We start from the raw sequence: 27,759 nt of genomic DNA, 5'->3' as shown, positions 1-27,759 counted from the left end.
ATGGGCTGAAGTGCCCTTGAGCAAGGCACTTAACCCCCAACTGCTCCCCGGGCACCGTAGCATGACTGCCCACTGCTCTGTGTGCATGCGCATGTGTGTGTTCACTGCTTCAGATGGGTTAAATGCAGAGATGAATTTCACTGTGCTTAAGGGTACATGTGATAAAAGTTGTTCTTCTTTAACTGGCATTTGTGGACGTAACTCCGTATTGTAGCTTAACAAAAGGTTTGCCAAAGTAATCCCAAGCCCATGTGGTTATATCAGATAAAGATGAATGACGGTTCTTGATGCAATGCCCTCTGAGGGATTGGAGATCACGGGTGTTCAACTTAGGCCTGAGCCCTTGCCCTTTATGCACAGACATTCCTCCAGATTCCTTGAATCGTTTGATATATTATGCACTGTAGAGGGTGAAATATCCAAATCCCTTCCTATCTTTCTTTGAGGAACATTGTTTTTAAGCATTTCAATCATTTTCTCAGGTATCTGACAACAAATTGGAGATCCTCAACCCATATTTGCTCCTCAAAAGACTAGAACTTCCCTGGATACTAACTTTGTATCAAAATCATGATTACACTTGTTGACATCACCTGTTTCAAAATCACATCACTAATTGTTTTATCTCATTACGAGGCTTAAATTGCTCTGTCCCATTTTTTGAATGTGTTGCAGGCCTGAAAATGCAGGAATGGATATATATTAGCAAATGAAATGAAGTGACCCCCCCAAAAAAAACCCACAATGAACACAACATGAAATATCTTGGATTCATATTGTCTGAAATGAAACACAAGTCAAAGTAAATTTAGAAAGAAAGGGGGGGGGGGAATTATATATATATATCAGCTGGATAGTACAGTGGTAATGCTCACTGACTACGACGCAGGAGATCGGGGTTCGAATCCCGGTCGGGGCAAAACATCATCCAGTAAGGGTCCTTAGGCAAAACCCCTCATGATATATCAGCCTACCTCAGGAATGAGTGAAAACATAACTGAAAGAGTCATACCGGCTCAGACGTCGCCCGGGTCAACAAGGTCTGCGTCAGTTGCTAGGGAACCAGGGCAAACTGATGAGAAATGGGCTACTGGAACAAGACATCGATGGACGAGGACAGAAAATACGGATTTGCTGGAATGCTACTATACAAGCAATCCCAGAGAGAGGGGATACATGCAGAGAATGTGGGACCATTGGATACTTCGAAACCCACAATCAAGGCTAACAAAGAAACAGCTATTAGCCCAGTGTTCCAACATCCATAATCGCAACTAGAGATTAATGAAATACAACAATGATGCTACGGCAAGGGGGAGCCAGGAAGACAGATCAGCGGGGAGATGTCATCATCCCCACAACCAGAGATTGGGTACCAAGCCCCAACAGCTAACAGCCTCAACACAAGAGCTGCTGACCTGAGAAGGAAGATCGTGACCCAACTGGAAACCTGGAGCCCCCGACGAATACCGAAGCTGAGTTGCCAAGTACCTTCAGAAGATCTACTAGTAGATGTGAATGCTGCTCTGAAGACAATCTCCACAAGAACCATCACTGAGACCAACAAGCTGATACACAGTACAGCAACAGTAATCATGGAGATGCTTGGACACAAGGTGGGCTCAGGACATAACAAACAGTATCCACCATGGAAGAGACGATTAGAGGCCAAGATAAAGGCAGCAAGGAGAGAAGTTAGCCAGCTAGCTGAACTACAGAAAGGGAACATGGTGAATAAAGGGGCGCCCAGGAAGTACAACTCACTCTCCATACCAGAGGCACTCGAAACTGCCAAACAGCGACTAACAGCTCTGGCCACCCGGTTGAGGAGATACACCAAGGAAGGAGAGGCCAGGAGAATAAACAAGCTGTTCTCCACTGAACCAGCCAAGGTGTACTCTCAATGGCAGGGGAACAACAACCGGTCAGACCCACCAAGAGCTGAGGTGGAAAAATACTGGAAAGACATATGGGAAAGAAAGGCATCACACAACACCGATGCCCAATGGTTAGTGGACCTAAGAGCTGACCACAGCAACCTCCCAGAACAAGAACCAGTAACCATCTCAATGGCAGACGTCCAAGAAAGAGTGTCAAAGATGAAGAGCTGGACAGCACCAGGCCCCGATATGATCCATACGTACTGGCTGAAGAAGCTAACTGCACTCCATGAACGCCTAGCAGCACAGATGAACCAGCTGCTGAGGGATGGAACCCACCCAGAATGGCTAACCCAAGGCAGGACAGTCCTAATCATGAAGGACCCCCAGAAGGGACCCATCCCATCCAACTACCGGCCAATTACCTGTCTCTGCACAACATGGAAGGCCCTGTCAGGCATCATTGCGGCAAAAATGAGTAAGCATGTGGCTCAATACATGAGCGAGGCACAGAAAGGAATTGGCAGTAACACCAGAGGAGCCAAGCACCAGCTACTGGCCGATAGAACAGTCGCCCGAGACTGTAAGAAGAGACAGACCAACCTGTGCACTGCCTGGATTGACTACAAGAAAGCCTACGACTCAATGCCACACACATGGATACTGGAATGTCTGGAACTGTATAAGATCAACAGGAACCTAAGGACCTTCATACAGAACTCAATGGAAATGTGGAAGACAACCCTAGAGGCCAACTCAAAACCCATTGCCCAAGTCAACATCAAGTGCGGCATATACCAAGGAGATGCGCTATCACCACTGCTGTTCTGCATAGGCCTGAACCCCCTCAGTCAGATCATCACGAAGAGTGGCTACGGGTACCGATTCCGTAGTGGGGCAACAATCAGCCACCTGCTCTACATGGATGACATCAAGCTGTATGCCAGGAATGAGCGAGAAATAGACTGGCTGATCCACACCACCCGGATCTACAGCGATGACATAGGGATGTCATTCGGATTGGACAAGTGTGGCCGGATGGTCTCAAAGAGAGGCAAGATGATCCAGACTGAAGGGATTGACCTACCAGAGGGCAACATAGGTGATATCCAAGACAGCTACAAGTACCTTGGCATCCCACAGGCTAATGGAAACCATGAAGAGGCCACAAGGAAGTCAACCACAGCCAAATACCTCCAGAGAGTAAGGCAGGTCCTGAAAAGTCAGCTGAATGGTAAAAACAAGGTCCGAGCCATCAACATGTACGCACTACCAGTCATCAGATACCCCGCTGGTATCATAAACTGGCCAAAGGAGGAGATAGAAGCCACAGATATCAAGACTAGAAAGCTCCTCACCATGCATGGAGGGTTCCACCCCAAGTCCAGCACCCTGAGACTATACACTAAGCGGAAAGAGGGAGGCCGAGGGCTAGTGAGCGTCAAGACCACGGTCCAGGATGAAACATCGAAAATCCGAGAATACATCAGAAAGATGGCCCCAAAGGATGAACTGCTAAGTGAATGTCTCAGGCAGCAGAACCCTGATGAGAGTGCAGAGGAGGAGGAGGAACAGACAACCTGGAGAGACAAACCCCTACATGGCATGTACCACCGTCAGATAGAGGACGTGGCTGATATCAAGAAATCCTACCAGTGGCTGGATAATGCAGGACTGACAGACAGCACAGAGGCACTAATCATGGCAGCACAAGAACAGGCCATAAGCACAAGAGCCATAGAGGCCAGGATCTACCAGAGTAGATCAGACCCAAGATGCAGACTGTGCAAAGAAGCCCCTGAAACAGTCCAGCACATAGTAGCAGGGTGTAAGATGCTAGCTGGATCAGCGTACATGGAGAGGCACAACCAAGTGGCTGGGATAGTATACAGGAACATCTGCAACCAGTATGGAATAGAAATACCCAAGTCCCAATGGGCCATACCACAGAAGGTGGCTGAGAACAACAGGGCCAAGATTCTGTGGGACTTCAGCTTCCAGACTGACAAACAGATCCTGGCTAACCAACCGGACATAGTGGTGGTGGACAAAGAGCAGAAGAGGGTGGTGGTGATAGATGTGGCGATCCCAGCTGACGCCAACATCAGGAAGAAGGAACATGAGAAACTTGAGAAGTATCAAGGGTTGAAAGAGCAGCTGGAACGGATGTGGAAGGTCAAGGGTTGCGTGGTCCCCGTGGTAGTGGGGGCACTTGGGGCAGTAACCCCCAAACTGGGAGAGTGGCTCCAGCAAATCCCAGGAACAACATCTGAAGCCTCAGTCCAGAAGAGCGCAGTCCTAGGAACATCAAAGATACTGCGCAGAACCCTCAAACTCCCAGGCCTCTGGTAGAGGACCCGAGCTTGAGGATGACATGGATACCACCCCCCCGCCGGGGGTGAGAAGGAGATTTTTTTATATATATATATATATATATATATATATATATATATTTTATATTTATATATTTATATTTATATATATATATATATATCTCGCTGTGTTGTATCTGACCAGGTGGGTGGAGCACAGAAGCACGGCAGGCCAGAACAGAGTTCTCCAAAACTCTTATTTTCAGCTTTTCAGCTTGCCTTTCACACTCTCCCAGCCACACACACGCACACACAAGTCTTCTGGTTGGGGAGAGGGCTCCCTTTCTCTGCTCTCTCTCTCTCTCTCTCTCTCCTTTTAAAGGGCGCAGTCACTGGGGAAAACACACAAACAGGTTAATTCCCATCAGGTGCAATGATTCCACCACTTACCTTCCCTGACTCCACCCTCCATTCACAGACCGACACTTGGCCACGCCCCCGCTGCCACATACCCCCACCGCCCGACTCAGGCTGGGGAGCCGTCCGGCCTGTAGCTGACTCCCCCCCCGACGGGAGAGGAAATCCGCCACCACTATCTGCGCCCCTGGCCTGTGGACCACCTCGAACTTAAACGGCTGGAGTGCCAGATACCAACGGGTGATCCATGCGTTGGTATCCTTCATGCGGTGGAGCCACTGCAGGGCCGCGTAGTCTGAACAGAGGGTGAAAGGGCACCCCAGCAGGTAGTAGCGGAGGGTGAGGCATTCCTTTTCGATTGTGCTGTACCTGTCCTCACGCACAGACAGCTTCCGGCTGACGTACAGCACTGGGCGTTCCTCCCCCTCCACCTCCTGGGACAGAACAGCCCCCAGCCCTCTGTCCGATGCGTCCATCTGCAAAATAAAGGGGAGAGAAAAGTCAGGGGAGTGTAACAGTGGCCCCCCACACAATGCAGCCTTTACCTCCGAGAAAGCCCGCTGGCATTGCTCCGTCCACTGGACCGGATCTTGGGCCTCAGGCAGGCCGCAATCGCTGCGGTCTTATTAATTTGGGGACGCACCTGCCCATTGCCCAAGTGGAAACCCAGATACCGTACTTCCACCCACCCAATCGCACACTTCTTCAGGTTGGCTGAGAGACCCGCTTGCGTCAGTGACCCAAGGACGGCCATTAGGTGTTCTAGGTGCTGCGGCCAGTCATTACTGTAAATAATATCATCCAAGTAGACGGCTGTGTAGGTGGCGTGGGGGCGGAGGACCCTATCCATAAGCCGCTGGAACGTAGCAGGCGCCCCAAACAGCCCAAAAGGAAGTGTGACAAACTGGTGTAAGCCAAACAGTGTGGGAAAAGGCCATTTTCTCTCGGGATAGTGGAGTCAAGGGGCTCTGCCAATATCCCTTTGTCAAATCCAGTGTCGAATAAAAATGAGCCGTGCCTAGTCGATCGAGGAACTCGTCAATACAAGGCATTGGGTACGCGTCAAATTTAGACACCGTGTTGACTTTTCTATAGTCCACACAGAACCGGACCGACCCGTCAGCCTTGGGAACCAAGGCCACCGGGCTGCTCCAGTCACTGTGGGACTCCTCGACGATGCCCATTTCGAGCATGGCCTTGAGTTCTTCCCAAACCACCTTTTTTTTTTGTGTTCAGGCAGTCTGGAAGGGTGGCTGCACACTACTACCCCCGGGGGCGTCTCAATATGGTGTTCTATGAAGTGGGTGCGGGCGGGCAGGGGTGAGAACATGTCAGAGAATTCGGTTTGCAACTGGGCAACCTCCGTCAGCTGGGTCAGGGAGAGGTGGTCTCCACAGGGGACTGAAGCGGTGGGCGATGTCAATTTTCTTTTTTGAACCTCCGGCCCCAGCTCCGCCTTCTCCGGAACCACCAACACCAACGCCACGGGGACCTCCTTGTTCCAAAGTTTTAGTAGATCGAGATGGTAAATCTGTAATGCCCCACCCCTGTCCGTTCGCCTCACCTCATAGTCGACGTCCCCGACTCGCCGTGTGAGCTCAAAGGGTCCTTGCCACCTGGCGATCAATTTGGATATCGACATGGGCAACAACATGAGTACTAGTGCCTTGATCAGTCAGAATCTCTTTGGGGATTCCAACTCGGGAGATGATGCGGAAGAGTACTTCTGCAATACTACGTGCTGAAATATTGCGAAGAGGCACTGCTTCCGGATATCGCGCTGCATAGTCCACCAGAACTAAAATAAAGCGATATCCTCATGTTGACTGATCTAATGGCCTAACGAGATCCATCCCAATTCTTTCGAACAGGGTCTCGATTAATGGCAGAGGGCGCAAAGGCGCTTTTGGAATGGCCACGGGATTTACTAACTGATATTCGCGGCATGCCATACACCACCGACGGACATCACCGCGAATCCCTGGCCAATAGAACGGGGCCATTATTCGGGCTAGTGCCTTATCCTGCCCCAAGTGTCCGGCCATGGGATTAAAGTGAGCCGTCTGGAATATAAATTCCCGGCGGCTCTTTGGGGTTAAAAGCTGTGTTATTTGTTCCTTAGTCTGAGTGTCCTGCGTAACTTGGTATAACCCATCCTTAATAATGGAAAAATAGGGGAAGGACGGGGTGGCGTTTGGCTGGCGAGTTTGACCATTGATTAGTCTCACTTGGTCAAACACATGCAACAGAGTCTCATCTCGTGACTGCTCTAATGGGAAATCCGCGAGGGAATCCCCGAGAGAGGGAAGAGGAGCATGCTGTTCCTCACTCTGATGCGGTTATGACGTAGACAGCTCTGTGACAGCTGCTCTCGCCAAGGCCACTCCAGGACCTCCCCCCGCTGAACTATGGCAGGCCCCACTCTTCACTAAATGCGTCATTAATTCCCGAAATCCCAGCCAATCAGTCCCCAGAATTACCGAGTGGGTAAGGCGCGGATTAACCGTCGCCTTTACTCCAAATTTTTCCCCTCGAAATAGACTGTGGACCAACACTAAAGGGTAGTCGTGAACATCCCCATGCACACACCACCTCCAATTGTGCTCTTCCCAATGCTTCGTCTTGCACCAGGCTTTGGTGGACTGATGTCTGATTACAGCCGGAGTCCACCAAAGCCTGATACGTATCCCTTTGGATACTCACCGGTATGTGACACGCTCCGGCCTGATCGAGGGCGGTCCCTGGTCCGTCAGGGATCTGGACCACCGCGCCCACTTCCATCACCAACCACTGATGCTGGAGATGCCCCAGTTCCCCGCAGCGCCAGCATATCAGCCCAGGCTCTCTCCCTGCACCGGTGTTCCGGAGATCATTCACCTGGGGGGGGGACAGACAAGGAAGTAGGAAACGGTAGGGCACCACGGGTGCGGCTGGCCAGCTGGGGTGGAGCCGGTCCCCACCTCCGCGGTGGGGGAATGGGGCGAGGACAAGGAACAGAGAGAGAGAGAGAGAGAGAGAGAGAGGAGAAATGCTGTGCTACCGTCGGAATAGCCGCCATATGGTCCTCCACCAGCTCGATGGCCTGATCCAGCGATGCCACTGGACCCACTCCGCTGGTCCTTCTGGAAGTCGGGCAACAAATTGTTCCAGTGCCACCAGATCGATGATTCCCTCGGCGTCGCGGTTGTTGGCCCTCAGCCACCGCCAGCAGGCATCCCAGAGTTGCTGGCCAAACGCGAACGGCCAGCCAGCCGACCTCCTCCAGGCGCAGCACGCGGAAGCGCTGCTGTTGCTGTTCCAGGGTGTGACCCACACGTTGCAGGATGGCCCTGCAGAGGTCCGCGTAGACCAGCCAGCTGTCAGCGGGGAGCTGTAGCACGGCCAGCTGTGCCTCGCCCGTTAGCAGGGGGAGGCGGTGCGCCACACGCTGTTCCACCAGCCAACCCCACGCCTCTGCTGCCTGCTCAAAAAGAGCGAGGAAGGCGTCAGGGTTGTCATGCGGACCCATCTTCGTTAGGGCGAGGTGGGGAAGGTCCCCGGTGGTGGTGATCGTGGACCCCGCCAACGCGAGCAGGTGCCGGAACACCTGGCAATCTTCCTGTTGCGCCAGCACCAGGGCTTTGAACCATTGTTCCTGCTCCTTTCGGAGGGCGATCAGCGCCTGGTGCTGGCTCTGTTGGGCCGTGGCAAGGGCATGGACCAGGTCCTCGAAGGGGGAGGACTGCATGTGGCTGTTCCCTTCTGCACTCCATCCCAGGTTGCGGCACCACTGTTGTATCTGACCAGGTGGGTGGAGCACAGAAGCACGGCAGGCCAGAACGGAGTCCTCCAAAACTCAGCTTGCCTTTCTCACACTCCCAGCCACACACGCGCACGCACGCATGCGCGCGCACACACACACACACACACACACACACAAGTCTTCTGGTTGGGGAGAGAGCTCCCTTTCTCTGCTCTCTCGTTTTAAAGGGCGCAGTCACTGGGGAAGACACACAAACACAGGTTAATTCCCATCAGGTGCAGTGATTCCACCACTTATCTTCCCTGACTCCGCCCTCCATTCACAGACCGATGCTTGGCCATGCCCCCGCTGCCACGCACTGCTTTCTTTTTGATTTGCTTTTTCCATACCATCCCAACTTTCCCTGATTTGGGGTTGCATGTTGTATGCATACACAGATCACTGACCCCCCCCGTAAAGATTAGTAAAAAGGGTTGAAAAAAAAAATCCACAATTTGGTGAAGTAGCTTCATCTCACACTGAAAAATTTTGAAAAATCAAACCTATAATTGAAATTAATTTATTCAGAGAAAACAAAAAAAATCTTGATGAGGAATTTAATCAATCAACAAAACACATGCGCCACTATTATTGGCACCTTTACAGTTAACAATTTGTACAACCTCCCTTTGCCTGTAAAGCAGCACAGTCTTCTATAACATTTTAGAAGGTTGGAGATATAGAGTAAGGCATCCGAGACCATTCCTATTCACACAATCTCTCCAGAACATCCAGGATCCTTGGCCCTCTCTTGTGCACCCACCTCTTCAGGGTTTCAATGGGGTTTAGGTCAGGGGACTGAGATGGCCATGGCAGAAGCTTGATTCTGTGCCCAGCTAACCATTTTTGTGTTGATTTGGACATGTGCTTCAGATCATTGTCCTGCTGGAAGATCGAGTGACGACCCAGTTTTAGTTTCCTGGCAGAGGCAGCCAGATTTTGATTTAAAAATGTCCTGGTATTTCATGGAGTCCTGGATGCCATGTACCCTAAAAAGATTTCCAGGGCCTTTGGAGGAAAAACAGCCCCAAAACATCACAGAACTTCCACCATATTTTACAGTTGGGATAGGTTCGCCCCATTACAACCATCCTCCTTTTTACTCCAAACCTACTTTTAGTGTTCATTACCAAAAACTTCATTTTTGTTACATCAGACCATACAACATGGTTCCAGTCAAAGTTGTAGTAGTGTTTCACAAACTTCAGACTTATGTTTGTGGTTAACTGACAGAAAAGGCTTTTTTCTGGCAGACTTTCCAAATAATCTATTGGCAGGGACGTGGAGTCTGATGGTGGTTTTGGAGACTTGGAAACCCCAAGAATTTATACTTTTTCCTGTAATTCAATTTTTTATTGCCTCCCTTACTCTCTTCACTGTCCACTTTTTTTTTTAAATATTATTCTTGGGTTTCAGTCACATAACTTTTCTTAGCGATTTCACTCCCAGTTAAACTGCTGGTGGTCTAGCAAACCAAAACGGCTGCTGTAGTGCAAACAACTATGATCACTTAGAGTATGCTCATAATCTAGAAGCCATTGCCCACTTAAGATATATTCAGAAGATTGCCATGTGCAACGGAATAGACCCCTACAGTCTGTAGGGGTAGGGCGGCACGGTGGTGTAGTGGTTAGCACTGTCGCCTCACAGCAAGAAGGTCCTGGGTTCGAGCCCCGGGGCCGGCGAGGGCCTTTCTGTGTGGAGTTTGCATGTTCTCCCCGTGTCCACGTGGGTTTCCTCCGGGTGCTCCGGTTTCCCCCACAGTCCAAAGACATGCAGGTTAGGTTAACTGGTGACTCTAAATTGACCGTAGGTGTGAATGTGAGTGTGAATGGTTGTCTGTGTCTATGTGTCAGCCCTGTGATGACCTGGCGACTTGTCCAGGGTGTACCCCGCCTTTCGCCCGTAGTCAGCTGGGATAGGCTCCAGCTTGCCTGCGACCCTGTAGAAGGATAAAGCGGCTAGAGATAATGAGAGATGAGTCTGTAGGGGTCAAACGATCTTGAAAACTATCCTTCAGTCAAGTTCCCCGACATCTCGAACTATCTGATGTTGCAGACATCCTTCTACACAGCAAAACAGATGAAAACGTGGAAGAGTAGGGAGGCTTACAACTTTTTTTTTTTTGTATGTGGCTGGGTAAAGGACCTCAGTATCAAGTCGCTGCCGAATGAATCCTGTATTGTTTTTGCCCGTGTAAGTACTTTTTTTTTTTAAGCTTTTTGTTCGTGTCTTTACAACAAAGTGCTGATGGTTGAAGTATAAACAGTTTGCTTGATTCTCACTTGTGTTGGCTCTTATCTCTCAGGTAAATAATTCACAAAGATCTTCAGAAACCCCTTTAAAAGACCTGGATCATAGTTAAACAAGACGGAGAAGTGATCATGGCGCATTGTAACTATATGGCTGGGTATGAATTTTGTCACGACCTTCATGCATATGGACTTTATTATTTGTGGTTGTTTTGATTACGTGTACTTGCTGAAAGACTCGTTGAAAAGACCACTTGGACACCCTGTTAAAGACAGCGAGACATGCATTGTTTTCAATATGGTGGCCATTGAGTGAGGAGTAAACAAAGAAACAGCTGGGGACTTTAGCGCGTCATGACTTAAAAAAAAAAAGTACCATAAAATAATGACACGGCAAGAAAAGTGCTTGGAAAACAATAACGACATAGCTGAGAGGGATATACAAACCTTTCACGAAGTGATCGCAAACTCGACCATGCTTCAAACTCAGCTCCCTTCGATTTCAGCGAGAGGCTCAAAAGCCACCTTTCTCGACGTCTTTTTGTGAAATCCTGTGTTGGTTCACCCCCTTTTTTTTTTTTTTTAAATTATAATTTAGTTCACGGGGAACCCTGAAGAAACTTTTCAGTTTCACAGTTTGAGTCGAACAACTTAAAACAATGCAAGCGTAAGGCATTTTTCATGCAAGCATAAGGCCTTCTTCATACAAACGCTTTAACAACTGAGCTTTGGTAGACCACCAGCTAAAGTTTTGAATAACTAAATGAGGCAGATGAGACATCACACAAAACCCAAGAACTGCCCAAACAGTAGAAATGTACATTTCCAGATGAAAAGCTATTTTTCTAACTGTTCCCTGACATATGAAGGTCAACACACTTCTCCCTCATTCAGTTTGTATGCTCTCTTATCTTTCCCATGATGGATGACTAAGGGAATTTGGCCTCTGTGTCACCCATATTTGTACCCCATTTAATCAGGAAGTCATGGATTACAGCTTGTAATCACACACCAATCAACTCAAAAATGTACAATTTAAATGGGAAACATGATTCAGTTGCATTGTGTTCACTAGTGGCACATGTTTTTGTTGAGAACAATTATTTCATGAGGAGGGATTTGTTTTTCTCTGAATAAATTTCAATTAAAGGTTGGATTCCCCCCCCAGCGCGAGATAAAAGCTACTTCACCAAAACGTGGATTTTTTTTTTTTATTTTATTTCCCCCCCCCAAGCCTTTTAACCAATCTTTATGGGGGAGGGGGAGAGATTGGGAAGTGATAAAAGACTGAAAAGCTAGCAATAAATAGTTAATTGAGAACTCAGTTCTGGCCTGCTGTGCTTCTGTGCTCCACCCACCTGGTCCAATACTACACGTGATTACCGCGATATTCAACAAGATGCGTTATATGCATGCGCAGTAGTGGAAAAAAACGACAGCCTGACTCGTACACGATATGATTCGAAATTCTTCGGTAGTTTCCATCCTGCCGATAAACACATCAATTAACACAGACACGGCACACGCTTAATATGTGGCAGCTTTAGTTGACGGTGTGTCTGAATCTTCGCTTCATATATATTTTTTTATTTTCAACTTGCCAGCTGGGCTGGCTAATGACAGGAATTACCTGCCAAATGACAAATTAAGTCGCCTCAGGCGACCGGACCACCGCAAATTTCGAGCCCTGTTTTTATATTACACACACACCATGCATCTTTGACAATCAGAAAGAAACATGTAACAGCATGATCCAAATAAATGAGGCATCACAAACCTAAAGAAAAAGGTTCAGTGTATCGCTGCATTGATGCAGCAAGCCAACTCAACACCAAGTTGGCAGACTAACACACAGGACTATTCAAATGCTACTGGCAGGAACCCCAGTGCCTAATAAAGCAACTGGCTGAGAATAAGTGGAGGATTTTGTGTAGAGATTTTGCTGTCTTGTTAACTGTTCCATCACCGTAAGCACGATTACATTTACATAGCAACAATGATGGCGATTATTGCTACAATGCTTCCTCGGTAAAAAAAATCAAATCAAAAGGTGAAGAGAATGTCAGGTCAAAATAAACAAATATAATAATTAAAAAAAAAAAAAAATCATACCTGGACGGAGCCACTCCCACCAGGTTAGGTCCAAGGCCACGAAAGAGCGAACGAGGACCTTCTCTCTCTAAAATCAACCTGGGGGGGAAAGAGACCAACTCTTTAACATTCAAGAATTTACATTGGGGGGGGGGGGGGGGGGATTCTTGTCCAAAAGCACCATTTTTCCATTTTTCCAATCGATCACACTACTTCCAACACAGATAAAGTTACCTTTTAAGAATTACTGACCAACCAAAAACAATTTTAATGCAATATTATCCATACCCAAGTCCTTCCAGTAAACTTGGGCACTTGGTAGCCATCTTGGGGACATGCCCTGTCAGTTATTTTCAGTCATAAGACCAGGATTCATGGCGACTTCAACAGAAAAGACCAATTTAACAGAAATGGAATTTTTGCACTCAGATTTGAAATGGTTCTTGAAGATAAGACAAGGTTGTGCTTTTTTTTTTTTAAACCTTCAAATTGTCCAGTTTTGGTGAACCTGTGGCTCCAGATTCCTGTCCTTGGATGCTTTTCTGCTCATCACAGCTGTAAAGAGTGGATTTATTTGAGTTACTGTAGCTTTCCTGTCAGCTTGAACCAGTCTGGTCATGCATCTCTGACCCCCATCAACAAAACATTTCCCGCTGTGGAACTGCTGCTTATTGGAGGTTTTTCGCAACAGAAATTGCTATGCGTGAAAATCCCTTGTAGCATACAAGTCCACTTGCTCTGCATTTTGAACCCGCTTTATATCTCCTCACCTATGCCATTACTAATATCACATTAACAGCATAACTATTTTCTTCCACAACTGGAAAGTATGGTGTTAAATAACTACCACAAAATTCAATTCCCATTAAAAAAAAAGATGACAATTAAACATTTATGATGTTTACAATGACTATAATGCCAAAGGTCTCAAAAGTAGCCAGTTGGCGGCAACAAATCACCGTCTGTAGTAGGATTTGCCAGCGTCTATTTTTCACCGAGTAAAAAAAAAATGTTTTACATACCTGTACAAAACTGAGCAGCATGCAATGTGAAATTAAGTTTTATTCAACTAAATAATGGGCAAATACTAACACATCTGTAGGAAATAGAGGCAGCCATTATGCTGCCATGTGCTGTAACTAAGATGTAATCTGATTGGCTGACAAGGTGTTGACAAATGTTTCGTGTACTGTGATTGAGCTGCACTCCCACATGGCTAGAAATGGCGATTAAGAAGCAGAGCAGCACGTTCGATGCCTGGTTTTCAAAAAGGCCTCAAATCACAGACAAGTCTGTAATTTTAGCCATCACTATGATTACCAAGTGAAATACGTCTGTGTATGGGTCCGTGTATAAATGGTGGTTGGCTATATATTAAAATTATAAATATCGATCACTATCCCATTATTGTATACAGCCTATTCTGGCTCAAACCCGCCCACTCGGCATGCTTGGTGCATTGAAATAGTTTACATTTTGACTTGCGATGGAATGCAACGTATCCTTGTAAGGGAGTCACGGAGACTTGACATCAGTCATGCAGTTAACGTTAATGGTAATCGTTAAAATTATAAATATATACAAGTTTATACGTATTTGTTTTTATACAGTTGTTGTTGCAAGAACTGTCAATCGTTGTCAGATGAAGATATTCACTTTTTACAACTTGTATAGTGCAATGCCAAATGAAAATACTGTGATAAAATATCTGAATGATCTTCTGAACGTCCTTAATATAAAGGGGATATCACATGCTTTATATTTATATATAAAATCAAAAATTTGACTATAGAAAACATTTGTAAACATCAAAAATATAGAAAGTTTTGTATTGTCAAATTTCTTTTTGATTCATTACTATATGGCAGTTCTCTTAAGATTTTTAGTATTGATTACCATCACTTCAGACTCTAATTTGCTGTTTACAATAACTTGGAAATTCCTCTCCAAATGCCTTGAAACTGTGTCTCAGATAACCCCAGTTTTCCATTTTTCTCACCTGTGGTTCACAGTGAAGGGCTTCAGCCTTTTTAACTGTACCCTCCTATTCTCTGCCTCATACCCTTTTATCCCCCTAAACTCTGAGACCACTGTAATGCCGTATGATGATAAAAATCACGAGTGACTCTTCTAAAGAAATTTTCAAGGTGTGTCTGTTTAGGTGCGAAAATTGCTGTCTGCCGATGACGGATGTGGTTTTAAAAAAAAAAAAAACAAAGAAAAAAACAAAAAACACACAATTAATGCAAATGATACATGAATGAGATGATAGCAAGGATTGAAATAAAGTGAACAGGAATCTCATAAATGCCAGTAAACAGGTGTATCAAGCTGGGTTACGTTTACTGGAACACCTTTATTCGACATAATATAAAATAGCACTTGATCCAGCAAAACCTAATTATTCTGAAGAGGACCTTTAATTGTGTCCCCAACTCAACATACTACATTTTGAAACTGGGAAACGTGTGTGTGTAGGAATAATGGCAATGTTTTTATTATTTTGATGCACTGTCCTCGACAGGGAGGGGGGGGGGGGGGGGGAGGTTTGAAGGTTAAAAGGGTTTCCTGGTCAACCACAGCAGCACTGGCTCTGGCACTTGGTCCCACCTTGTGAAGTTTAAAAATAAATAAAGAATTATTTAAAAAAAAAAAAAAAAAAGATTCCTCAGTTCTCCTTATCCTCCTTCACATTCTCAAACAGAATACTCTGTATTTTTTACACAGTTGTAGAATTTGGCCAGTAACTATGTATAAACAGGTGTTGGTTCTTTCCTCCCACTCTTTTTAATGCTCTGATAAGCTACGAATGTTCCAGGACATCATTTTAGGTGCTTCTTGGGCACATTTCTGATGGAGCATAAACAAGTCTTGACGAAACTTCCTATGCATCTATAAGGAATTATGTGATGACCTACTTTTCTTATTGTGTTTCTTTTTTCTCAAGCGTAATACGATGGGTTTGGATTTCTACATTCTTTTGAAGAGGCTAAAAATGGCGTGTGGGTTTGCCAGTGCAGAAATCCCCAACCAGCAAATGAGAGCAAGTGTGAGTGCTTAGGAGGAGCGTGAATGAAATTTCACTCATCCTGGATGTGACTTAAGAAGTTGTTTAAAAAAAATATATTATTAATAATAATAATAATAATAATAATAATAACAACAAATGTCTCCCAGATTTGGTCATATTCAATACTAATAGAAGACCACCCCCCCAAAAAAAAAGGAGTTCCTGAACCCTATTGTACAAAAATCTGTTGATCCTTATTATATTAGCGTATTAGCCATAATCGGATACTAGCGTCAGCTAACGTGATCGGCGATAAACCTTGACAGATGACTATTGCTCATTTTGGGAAGAAAAAAAAAAAAAACATAGAAAACAAGACAGGTGTAATTTTGTGCAGTTTTTAGTCAGCCTGTGAATTAGGGCTGTGACTGCATTTCAGTTTGGCACAGCTGCAAAATTTTGATGAAAATGAAATACAATGCAACAAGAATTATATTCACTTCTGACAGAAATGATCACACAATGAAGTGAAGGTTGTGCTTCTCAGTGTGCAATGTTTTCTGCACATCACTTATGTAAAGAACTTGTGTGCGTCCTGGATTTAAGTTTTTTTTTTTCATCCCACTGTTGGATTGCATTTCACATTGGCACAAAATAATCTCCAGAAGAAACAGGTTATCATGGTATGACAGGCAACTCAGGTAATACTGCATGCCACTGATACTTGTGGATGTTAAACCTGCCTTTTTCTCCAAGATCTAAGAAAAAGTTCTGCCACAGCAGTTATACTCCCATCTACATGGGAATAACATCCATAAAATGTATCAGTCAGAATTTAGACCTCATCATAGGGCAGAGAAAGCATTTGTTAAAGTAGTAAATGATGTACTACTGGTCTCTGATAAGGACTGTGTCTCCTTGCTTGTGCTGCCTGACCTTAGTGCAGCTTTTGATGCCACTGATCATACTCTTCTCCATGATAGACAAGAAAATGTTGTGGGAGTCAAGGGAACAGCCTTCTCCTGGCTCAGATCTTATTTAACTGATTATTACCAGTTTGTTGATGTAAATGGTAACTTCTCTATGTACACTAAGGTAAAGTTTGGTGTTCCACAAGGTTCTGTCTTAGGCCCACTACTTTTTTCTTTATGTATGTTACCTCTGTATGAGGACAGCCTTCTTTCATCTCAGAAATATTGCAAAGATAAGAAATATAATGTCACTACATGATACAGAAAAATTAGTTCATGCTTTTGTTACCTCTAGTTTGGATTGTTGTGCTATAATCAGAATCATTTATGTGTCATTGTAAGACATTGTCACAACGAAATGTAAAGTGCTACTCCTTCTGGTGCATAGAAGTATACATTCATACACTCACACCATACTCTCATAACAAACTCATACCGATACATACACATCATAGGACAGGTCACATAAGAAACGGTATAAAAATAGATTTTTCCCCCGTTTTTCTCTCCCTTTTCCTCTTTTTGAAAAAAAATTACAGTACTAGAAAGTGCAAATGCAGTGCAACCAGGCAAGATAATCATTCAGCATGATGAAGTCCTATTTCTGTAAGTGAATGTTTAGAGTTGTGATGGCTGTGGGGAAAAAGCTGTCTCTGAATCTGGTTGCGCGGGTTCTGGCAGACCTGTAACACCTTCCTGAGGGAAGTAACTGAAAAAAAAAAAAAAAGTGTTCATGGCCTGGGTGAGAGGAGTCCTTGATTATGTTTTTTGCTCTGCTGAGGTAACGGGATGAGGTGATGCTGTCAAGTGTGGGCAGGGAGCAGCCAATGATCTTTTCTGCAGACCTGATGACCCTTTGCAGTGATTTTTTTTTCTGTGCCACAGTGCAGCTTGCATACCACACTGTGATGCAGTACGTCAGTATGCTGTCTATAGCAGAGCGATAAACATCAGCGTCTCTCTTAGGTTATTTCTCTTTAGCAGTCTCAGGAAGTAGAGATGCTGCTGTGCCCTTTTGATGATGGTACTGGTGTTAGCCATCCAGGAGAGGTCATCGGCGATCTGGACTCCCAGGAATTTGAAGGTGTGGACCCTCTCGACACTGGCACCTTCTGTAAGGAGTGGCGGTGGGTCCATATGCTGCTTCCTCCTGAAGTCCAGGATCAGCTCTTTGGTCTTCGATATGTTGAGCTCGAGGTTGTTGTTATGGCACCATGCTGTCAGCCTCTCGATCTCAGCCCTATAGTGTGTCTCATCATCTCCCTCTACTATGTGACCGACGACTGTGGTGTCATCTGCAAATTTGATGGTGTTGGAGGGATGAGCTGAGGAACAGTCACTGGTGTACAGGGACTGAGAACACACCCTTGCGGTGTACCTGTACTGAGCATGATAGTGGAGGAGAGGTGGGGGCCCAGTCGGACAACTTGTGAGCAGTTGGTGAGGAAGTCACTTATCCAGGTGCAGATAGGGGTGGAGAGGCCCAGGTGGAGCAGCTTGTTGATGAGGATGTCCGGGATGATCGTGTTGAATGCCGAGCTGTAGTCCACAAAGAGCACTCTCACATAGGTGTTGCTGTGTTCCAGATGGTTTAGCGCCACATGCACTGCAATGGCGATAGCATCCCCCGCGGACCTGTTTGACCAGTATGCAAACTGATGGGGATCGAAAGAGGCTGGGAAGCTAGATTTTATGTACCATAGCACCAGTTTCTCCAGGCATTTCATGACAACAGGTGTCAATGCAACTGGTCTGTAGCTGTTAAGGTCCTCTGGAGGTGGCTTCTTTGGCACGGGGATGATGGTGGCTGATTTCAGACAAGATGGTACAATGGCCTGTGACAGGGAGCTGTTGAAGATTCTGGTGAAGACTCCTGCTAGCTGGCCAGCACAGGATTTAAGGACTCTGCCTGGCACTCCATCAGGTCCTGTTGTCTTCCATGGGTTGACGGTCTTCAGTGAACATCTCACTTCATGCTCCTGCAGAGTGATAGTGTGACTGGTGAGAGCTGGTGGAGACAGCAGGTCTATTACAGGTCTGTCAGCCTCGAACCTGGCAAAGAACTGGTTCAGCTTCTCAGTGTTGGTGGTACTGTTGACAGTGCTGCCTTTGTAGTTGGTTCATTGTTGTATTCCCTGCCACGCTCTGCACGGATCATTGTCTGTCAGGTAGGCCTCCATCCTCCTTTTATATGCCTCCTTGATGCCCCTCTTCAGATCAGCTCTGGCAGAGCTGTACTGTTCTTTATCCCCTGACCTGAAGACGATATTACGTTTCCTCAGGAGTCTCTTGACTTCTCTCATCATCCAGGCTTTCTGACTGGGATATGTCCTGATGCAACATTCAACTGACATTGTCCATGCAGAACGTGATGTAATCCAGGCAGGACAACCTCTGTCTCACCATCTAAGTCACCTTGAAAGAGCAGGTCCCATTCAGTCTGTTGGAAGCAGTCCTGGAGCTGGGATAGGGCAGTGTCAGGCCAAGTTTTGATCGTCCTTCTACTTGGCTATATAATCCTTCTGACAGGGATGTATGCTGGGATCAGGAGTAGTTGGATGTGATCTGACTGGCCCAGATGAGGGAGAGGAGTAGTTCTGTATGCTTTCTTCATGTTAGAGTATACATGGTCTAGTGTGTTCTTCCCTCTAGTAGCACAACCTATATGCTGGAAAAAGCTGGGGAGTACAGTCTTTAAGGACACCTTGTTAAAGTCCCCTCCTACAATATGAATTCCTTCCGGGTGGTCACACTGCAGTTTGTTGACTATGGTTAGCAGGTGAGCCAAACTTGTGCTAACGTTAGCATCGGGGGCTATACAGACGGCAGTAACAGTCACTACAGTGTGGTCTCTTGGTAAATAAAATGGTCTGCATATTACTGACAGGGCTTCCAGGTCAGGTGAGCAGTGCTGGGCAACAATCCTGCTGTTGGTGCACCATTCCTTATGCACAAAAATGCAAAGTCCTCCTCCTCTGGTCTTGCCGGAGTTCTTGTCTCGGTCCTGCCGGTAGCTAGCTCGGCCTGCTAGCTGCACGGCAGCATCTGGGATGAGGGGGTTCAGCCAGGTTTCAGTGATAATCATCACACAGCAGTTCCATGTGTAGTTCTTCGTTGCTATACGGAGAGTTCCAACTCATCCATTTTGTGTGCTATGGATCTGGCATTGGTGAGTAGTAGGCTTGGCAGTGGAGGTCTGTGTGGTAGTTTCCTTAGCCGGGCTAGCAGGCCCGACCGGCATCCTCGCTTCCGCTTTCTCTCCCGGCGCCGCCTTCATTGCCTGCTGCTACCACCAACAATCCACAGAGCACCCGGAGGTCTGGCTATATCCTCCGGGATGTTATAAGACTTCTGGAAGGCTCTCATAATGGCTGTGTTGTATCGTAGTCTTATCTTGATTAGTTCAGTATGGCTATACTTGTTCGTAAGACCCTGACATGGGAACATTACAAAAAACACAAACGAAAAACAAATATACACCAACAGGAGAGCTAGAAGCCGCTGCACAATCGCGCGCCGCCATCTTCCATCCTAATCAGGCAGTATAATCCTATACTGTCTGGATGTTCCAGTAAGTGCATAAACAAGCTCTGGTTAGTTCAAAATGCAGCAGTAAGAGTCCTTACTAGAACTATGACCAGATCACCCCTATCTTGTCCACATTGCACTGGCTACCAATCAAATTTTGCATTCAGGGCTCGACATTAACGCTTGTCCGCAACAAGTGATACTTTATGTCGGACAAGTTCATCGTCTCAGTTACTTGTCTGATCAGACAAGTGCCAAAATACGCCGATATTCAGGTTCCATATCAAATTTATCAGTTTATTCACATGTTTCCGAAGCATCTCACTCGACAGATTGTTTTGATGAATCGCCGGATGTTTCTATTCGGAAAGAGCGATGTGCGCATGCGCAATATTCAGACCCTCCAGGATTTCGCGATGTTGCGATTTGCAACATCAATGCAAATTCAACCAATCCCCGCAAATTCAGGGCGGTGTTGAAATTATATCCAATCACCGCAACTTTCCCGCAAATTTGACCAATCGTTGGCGTCGTCTTGAGGTGACAAACTACCTTCCGCCTTACTTCCGTGTAAAGCACCATGTGCGAGTCAAACGTTTCACACTTACCAACCAAAATAACTGCAAAAGATCGCGAAAAGCAGTACCCCGGCATTCTGCATGAAAGCGGGGATTGCAATTATATCCAATCACTGCAACTTTCCTGCAAATTTGACCAATTGTTGGCGTCATCTTGAGGTGACATCGACAAACTACCTTCCGCCTTACTTCCGTGTATACGTTCAAGAGAAGCAGCATGTACGAGTCAGTGTTTATATAGGCTTAAATTCTGTTACTGAAAGTGTGTTATGTTTACAGTGAAGGACTGTGTGCACTTTACATTATTTTTTACTTAATACATGAAATTAATGGATGCCAACATTTTTGCCAAAATGGTATTTTATTTTCCATTGTTTAGGCAGCTTCAGCATCATACTGTGAGATTCTGTTCAAATTGTTTTTTTTTCCTTCTATGAAGCCTGAGCCATTTATTTTATTAGTTTATAATTATTGTTGTTTAATTTAGTCTTCAGGAGAGACTGCCTGCACACAGTACTAGTATTAATAGTTTTTTTTTCTTACATGAAAGCTGAGGCATTTATATTATATTTTAAGGTAACTTCATGTTGTGCTGTGAGGTTCTCTGCACTTTAACTTTTGAACCAACAGGTGCATTTGGATAAGTAAAGCCTATTTTTCTGCATTTTTGTAGTCCTGGGGCCTCATGTACAAAGCTTGCGTATGCATAAAAAAGCTACGTACGTCACTTTCTGCGCAAACATTCGTATGTACAAAGATTGACTTGGCGTGGAAAAGTGCGGTACTCTACGCAAACCTCATGGCTGGCGTACGCACATTTCTGGTGCATCTTGGTACTTGGCAACACTTAGAGGCAGAGCAACGCAACTACATTTAAGCCTACTCGGTCAAGAGTCATGACATGGCGATAAGAGGCATCCAAAAATGCATCGGAACATCAGGATGCGTGAATTGAAATGTATGTCAGTCATACGACATTGTCGAGACACATAATGCGAGACTGTTGGGTAAATGCCAACAGATCCATCAACCATCCCTTCCATATTGTAATTACGGGAAATGAGAAACCCCAGCAATATCATTTCGATATTATTCCCATTGACTATTGGTTAATTAATTAAATTAAAGAATGCACATGCAGGACCATGCATTGCAGCTAGCTTAATAGATCTTCCTCGCGCATTTGCCGCGAGGTGTCAGACTGAAATATTATTAGTTGATGTTGCGTGGGGTAGCCTTATCACATAATTACCAAGATCAATATATGAAACGATTTCCAAGTGCGTACAAATCAGACACAACCGCGGTGTGTGGCTTGTTACACAATGTGGCGCAGCGTGCCAATAATGGAGCGAGACCTGCTGGAGGACCCAGACCCTGGGCCTCACAACGAGGTGCCACAGCGACATGGCATACAAACCCGGCAGCGCTTAATAGCCACAATGTGAAAAGGTAAGGACAGACGGGACACCATTCATTTTTTAAGATATTCTTTTAATGTGTTATTCAGTTCCTTCAATTCCTCACGGATTCCCTCGAGGTTGTCGTTAATCGCTTCTATCCCCTTTAAAATTTCCCCCTGCGACTCAAGGACCACGCGCGTCAGCACCCGGCCTGTGGACCCGGCGACAGGGGCAGGCGGTGGAGAAGGGGGGCAGGTGACAGTGACGCTGGATCCGCTCGGCTGGGGGTCCTCTTCCTGCTCGGGTGGGATGGACTGGGGGCCTCCTGTTGTTCCCTGGCACCCTGCTAGAATACATTGGTCATTAAAATCCTATTGTGGAAAATATGTGCACGTTTTATTTCTGGTTACATGTGGCTACGAATATTGGGCCTACTAAGAGAGGAAGACATTTCCTCAAATACAGGGTGTCCCCGAAAAAAATGTACACATTAGAGCACTAAAGATGTTTTTTTGTTTTCAAAACCCATGTAACTCAAATGGACACTCATTGTGGCGCAGGCACTGCGGACGATGCGAATCATACCGTTATCTTGGTATAGGCTACATTCACATTCAGTGGCATACAATCAGTGACCGTTGCAAGTCTCACAGCATACACTTTGAACATCACTTTAATTGGAGGTGACAGAACAATTAAGTGATGTATGTGAATTCTATTACACTGTGCTAAAGGCAGGGATTAACGCGAATAAATGTTAATGTTAAATGTTAATAATAAATGTTAAATGTTAATTTGATTAACGTGAGATTTCTAACATTTAATTAACATTAACGCGTTAGTAAAAGTTGCCATGTCTTTTACCTAACGCGGGCCTTACTGCAGGTCTATTTATACTAATTAACATATTCAGTGTGGAATAATTGAGGGAGGAGACGGGGCGGGGAACGGGGCTCGTGCATGTGCGCCGAATTCCACGTTGATTGGGATGTACAACAGGAGAGTGCGTGGAAACCTTCGTACGCACTGATTGATACATCCGGATTTTTTTGGTCGTACGCAAATTTCCCGATTTTGACGTGCGCACATATTTAGTGGGAAATCCACGCAGGTCTTTGTACATGAGGCCCCTGGTAATCTTTTATATTGGTAAAGTTGTTTATAGGACCATTTCTCAGTGTCTTTGTTTTTTTAATCAATAGTTTTTCAGTAATAACTTAATATTTAACATATCACTCAATTTTAATCACAAAAAGAGAAAATCGCAACAATTTCTCGCAACTTTCACTTCCTCCCGCAATGTAATCACAACAAAAACCTAAAAAACACCACAACTTTCATTGCAATTTTTTGGAAAACCCCCCGCAACATCAGACATTTTAGCCCGCAACAATCACAAAAAAGGCCCGCGAAATTCTGGGGGGACTGAATATTCCACTTGCGAAACTGGCCAATACCGCTTTGTGTATTTGAGCTGAAAAGTAAACGGTCATTTATGATTGGTTTTAATCATGTCATACACGTGGATTTGTTGATATTTCTGTTGGCGGGATCATTATTCAACTGTATATTTATGTTGAGTATGTGATAATTTCCAAATCTTTGAATTGTTGTTGATGGTGTTCATTATAAAAATTTAGACATTTAGAAAATGTCCCTCCTAAAGTTTGGCTTCACAAAGAAGTCTAGTGAATCCGAGGCATCTGGTGCTGAACAGAAGAGGAAACAATCACAGCAGAACTATGAAAACAAGAGAGAGCGTAAATTTCTCAATTCTTGGAAGGATGAATTTGAATGGGTCCAAGATACCAGAGATGGAATGCAATGTTCTCTGTGCATATCGCATCCTACTTACACTGATGTCTAGAGCAGCATGTTTAAAGGTACAGCTTCATATAGGCAAGACATTCTAGTGTCTCATGGCAAGAGTACAAGCCACAAGCGGTGTGATGCAAATGCAACAAATGCAATAAAGATTGTTGGGTTACAAATGGTTTGTGTTTTTTTTTTCCTCTCAAATATTTCTTCGGACAAGTCAACTTCACATTCGGACAAGTAAATTTCCTTTCAATTTGCCCGACAGGACAAGTGCAGGCTTTCGTCTAAACGGGGGAACAGGGGCGCTGCGCCCTCTTACTCTCGGCGTGCGCCCCCTTACCGACTCCGTGAAAACATCCCAGCAACACTACGTGACAATGTGTCTGATCATCAAATATGTTATAATTGCTCCAAAAATATTCCAATCATAGTAGATACACCGCCAGACGGTGCAAAAACAATCCGAATTGGCGTTTTCCAGACTGAGGCGCCATGTTGTTTAGTTGTTTACTTGTCGCGGCTGCTCTCGCGAGATTTGACATGGGTTACATACAAGGTCAGCTGACTTGTAGCGCGAGATTTCTCGAGACTGAATGACCTTTCACCCACCGGCGTGGGAGCTTTTGACAGAAGTAGTTCGCGAGTTGTTTTTGTTGACACTTGGGCATTTAAAGATGTCATCCCGCGGCACGAAGCGGAAGAAAGCCAAAGACTGTCCGGGGCAGAAGAAGATTAGGCCAAATTAAAAAAAAATAGTGTGTTTCCGGTAACCCGACCAATCGAGAATTTCTGCGTCGAAATTGCCGACCGTAAAGTTTTTATTACAAATTTCCCTCTATATTTTAGTGTAAGCGGCGTTAGTTTGTCATAATTTTTTGTTTCAACGCATTCAAGTTGTGAAAGAAACGATAAAAAGTAAAATGTTTCGCCACTTCTATCAGCCCTCCTCCATAAACTGAGCCGAGCCGCCATTTTGAATCCTCATTCAAGGCTGTAATGCAAATTGCTTCCTTTTCAGTATACAAGTACACTTCCATGGCAGGGAAAAACACTACATTTTGCCGCCTATGTAGTCCCCTATTTATACAAATTGGAGTCATTCAGGATTCAGCCATGTTTTTGCTCGACCCAAGTTCTACAGTAGGCTAGGCTAGGCCGTCTGCTTTTAATGGAAGTAGCCTAGGGAGTTATTTTCACGTTATTTCTTGATAAGGTGTTTTCACGTTATTACACGAAAATATCATGAAATATCGCTTCCGTAGATCATGACTCGAACTCTCGCGATATTTTTTTTATTTGTTTAAAGATTTAAAACACTTATTTTATTATGATGTGTGGTATAAAGGATTCTGTGCCAAAATACTATTTTGTAAGATGTTTACTTGTGTTAATTTTTTCGAACAAAATAAAAAAAAAATTAAGAAAAAAAAAAAATCTTTCCTACCTACCGACCTTATTTTAGTATTTCATGTTACCAGAAACACACTTTTTTTTTTTTTTTTGGCCTTACTTCTTTCTTTTTCAATGTTGACAGACAATTTGTTACAATTTCCCTCTCAGATAGCCTCAGAATGTCCCATTGGAGCATTTTTCAAAGGCTTTGCACGGCGGGGGACAACCGGCACCATCCCCCCCGCTTCGCTCCCTCGCCATGGTGAGCGCCCTCATACTAAATTTTTCTAGAAAAAACCCTGAAGTGGTTTCAAAAGTTAATGTAGAGCCCTGGCATTGATTATAAAATACTGCTATTGATCTTTAAAGCACTGAATGGGCTCACACCACAGTACCTGAGCGAACTTCTGGTCCTTTATGACCCACCACACCTACTTAGATCAAACGGTGCAGGCTGTCTGTTGGTACCTCATATAGTGAAGGCTACATCAGGGACAGAGCCTTTTCTTACAAAACCCCAGTTATGGAACAGCCTTCCAAGCAGTGTTCGAGACTCAGACATAGTCTCAGTGTTTAAGTCTAGGCTGAAAACGTATTTGTTTAGTCAAGCCTTTTGTTAACTTTTTATTAGATAAGGGAGCAGATCTGGAGGGTTGTTGGACAGCGTGTTCTGGTAAATTTGGATGTATTGATGCTGTCGCGCCTCCGCCATTCTCTTATGCATTCAATGACACTACATGAGTAGCAGTTTGAAAAAGGTTACATGCATCTTGAAGGAAGCACATGCTAATCTAGTAGCTGTCAAGTGACAGGAAAGAGCTAGCTAGTGGGAAATAATTTTTGAAAGATTAATTAATTACTTAATCAGTGATTATGCCCTGGATGACACTTTGCCTCCTATTATTCTGAGCACCTGCTGGCAATGGAAGTTAAACAGCTGTGGCTGGCAGTTAGCTTCCATGGAACAGTGGCAAAGGGCATGGAGAACATCCTGTCCAGTTACTTTGTATAACAGTGTGCTATAAAAAGACAAGGCATTTGGTTTATTACCAAAAAAAAAAAAAAAACCCAAAAAACCACCACACACCATTAACACAAACAACCACCAATGTTTTTAGTGATCAAATGCATAAGTTGGTCTGCATATAAAAGCAATGCTGTGAGAAACACACAACTGCTTTACACATTTGTTTCATGTTAATGGCTATAAAAATGTGCACTCAGTGGAGATTTATATTTTACGGAGGCCCTAAAGGGACATGTGTAAAAATAAAAAAAAAAATAAAAAAGGAAAAATTGCCTTGTACGCACCAGATACTTTCTCGTGAATGCAAACTGGCAATGGCATCAGTTCATCTACCTTGTTGTCCATTAGCTGATTTATGATATCCTCTGGTACATTTTGCGTTCTCAAGAAGGCAAATATATTGCTTGTACAGCCACTCCTGTCAGAAACGCTTCGTCATTATTTATGGGATTCAGGCTTCTCTCATGTAGTTTCATGTGTGCACCAGATACTTTCTATTTTTACATGTCCCTTTAGGGGCTCCATAATGTTTCACTGCTTTGGTGAAATACACATCCATCCATATCACTTATCCATCAGGGTCACGTGGGAAGTTGGGGACAATCCCAGCTGACTTTGGGTGAGAGGCAGGGTTCACACCATGGGCAGGTTGCCAATCTATTGCAGGGCTAACACAGAGATGAACATTTGCAGCCATGGGCAATTTAGAGTAGCCAGTTGAATTAATCAGCATGTCTCTGGACTGTGGGAGGAAACCCACCACAGGCACAGGCGAACATATAAACGCCACACAGAAAGGCAACAGTCAGCTGCGGGATTTGAACTAAGGTATTAGGCAGAGACCCGTCCACCCGTAAATTTGACGGGCGATTGCCGATTTCAACGGGCAAGTATACACACAGACGGATACTGAAACGGACGATAATGCCGAAAATTTTCGCACATGAATACTCCCACGTCATCCGATAAATCCAGTTATGTTCCGCCATCATTTACAAATCGTAAGAAACACAGTTTAATACGAAAAATACTGAAAACTTGAAATGAAAAATCAGAATATTTCATCGCTTCCCTCTTCGCTCGCCGCTACTGAGGGAATCCTGGTTAGTTTCTTTCCCTCCGCTTAGTAATATGCTTAAATTCAGCGGGTCGTCTCGTCTGATCTGAGGTCGCGTTCGGATGGGGTTTTTCGAAAAAGGGAGAGGGGGCCCTCCCCTTCAGGCGGCCTCTCGTCGTTCCGACCCCCGGCCTCAGCCTGAGCCTCTCGCGCCCGTGGCCGCGACCCCGTCTCGGGCGCGC

The 27,759-nt window shown here is 45.1% G+C and overlaps 1 protein-coding gene across 5 annotated transcripts in view; it reads right to left on the bottom strand.

Moving 5' to 3' along the window:
* slc25a36a (solute carrier family 25 member 36a) overlaps nt 1-27,759 on the bottom strand; it is a 79,187-nt gene that overhangs the window by 32,252 nt on the left and 19,176 nt on the right. For 4 of the 5 annotated variants that reach the window (XM_060929788.1, XM_060929817.1, XM_060929806.1 and 1 more), the window contains one exon: nt 12,755-12,832. The exons of the other annotated variant lie outside the window; for it this stretch is intronic. In XM_060929788.1, coding sequence (XP_060785771.1) covers nt 12,755-12,832 — 78 coding nt within the window. The remainder of the gene's footprint in view (nt 1-12,754; nt 12,833-27,759) is intronic. 5 annotated transcript variants of the gene reach the window in all.

The sequence above is a fragment of the Neoarius graeffei genome, chromosome 1 (assembly GCF_027579695.1).
Source record: "Neoarius graeffei isolate fNeoGra1 chromosome 1, fNeoGra1.pri, whole genome shotgun sequence".
In the NCBI taxonomy this organism is placed as follows: Eukaryota; Metazoa; Chordata; class Actinopteri; order Siluriformes; family Ariidae; genus Neoarius; species Neoarius graeffei.
Note: the sequence above shows the minus strand (reverse complement) of the source record. Positions and strands in the feature narration are given on the sequence as shown.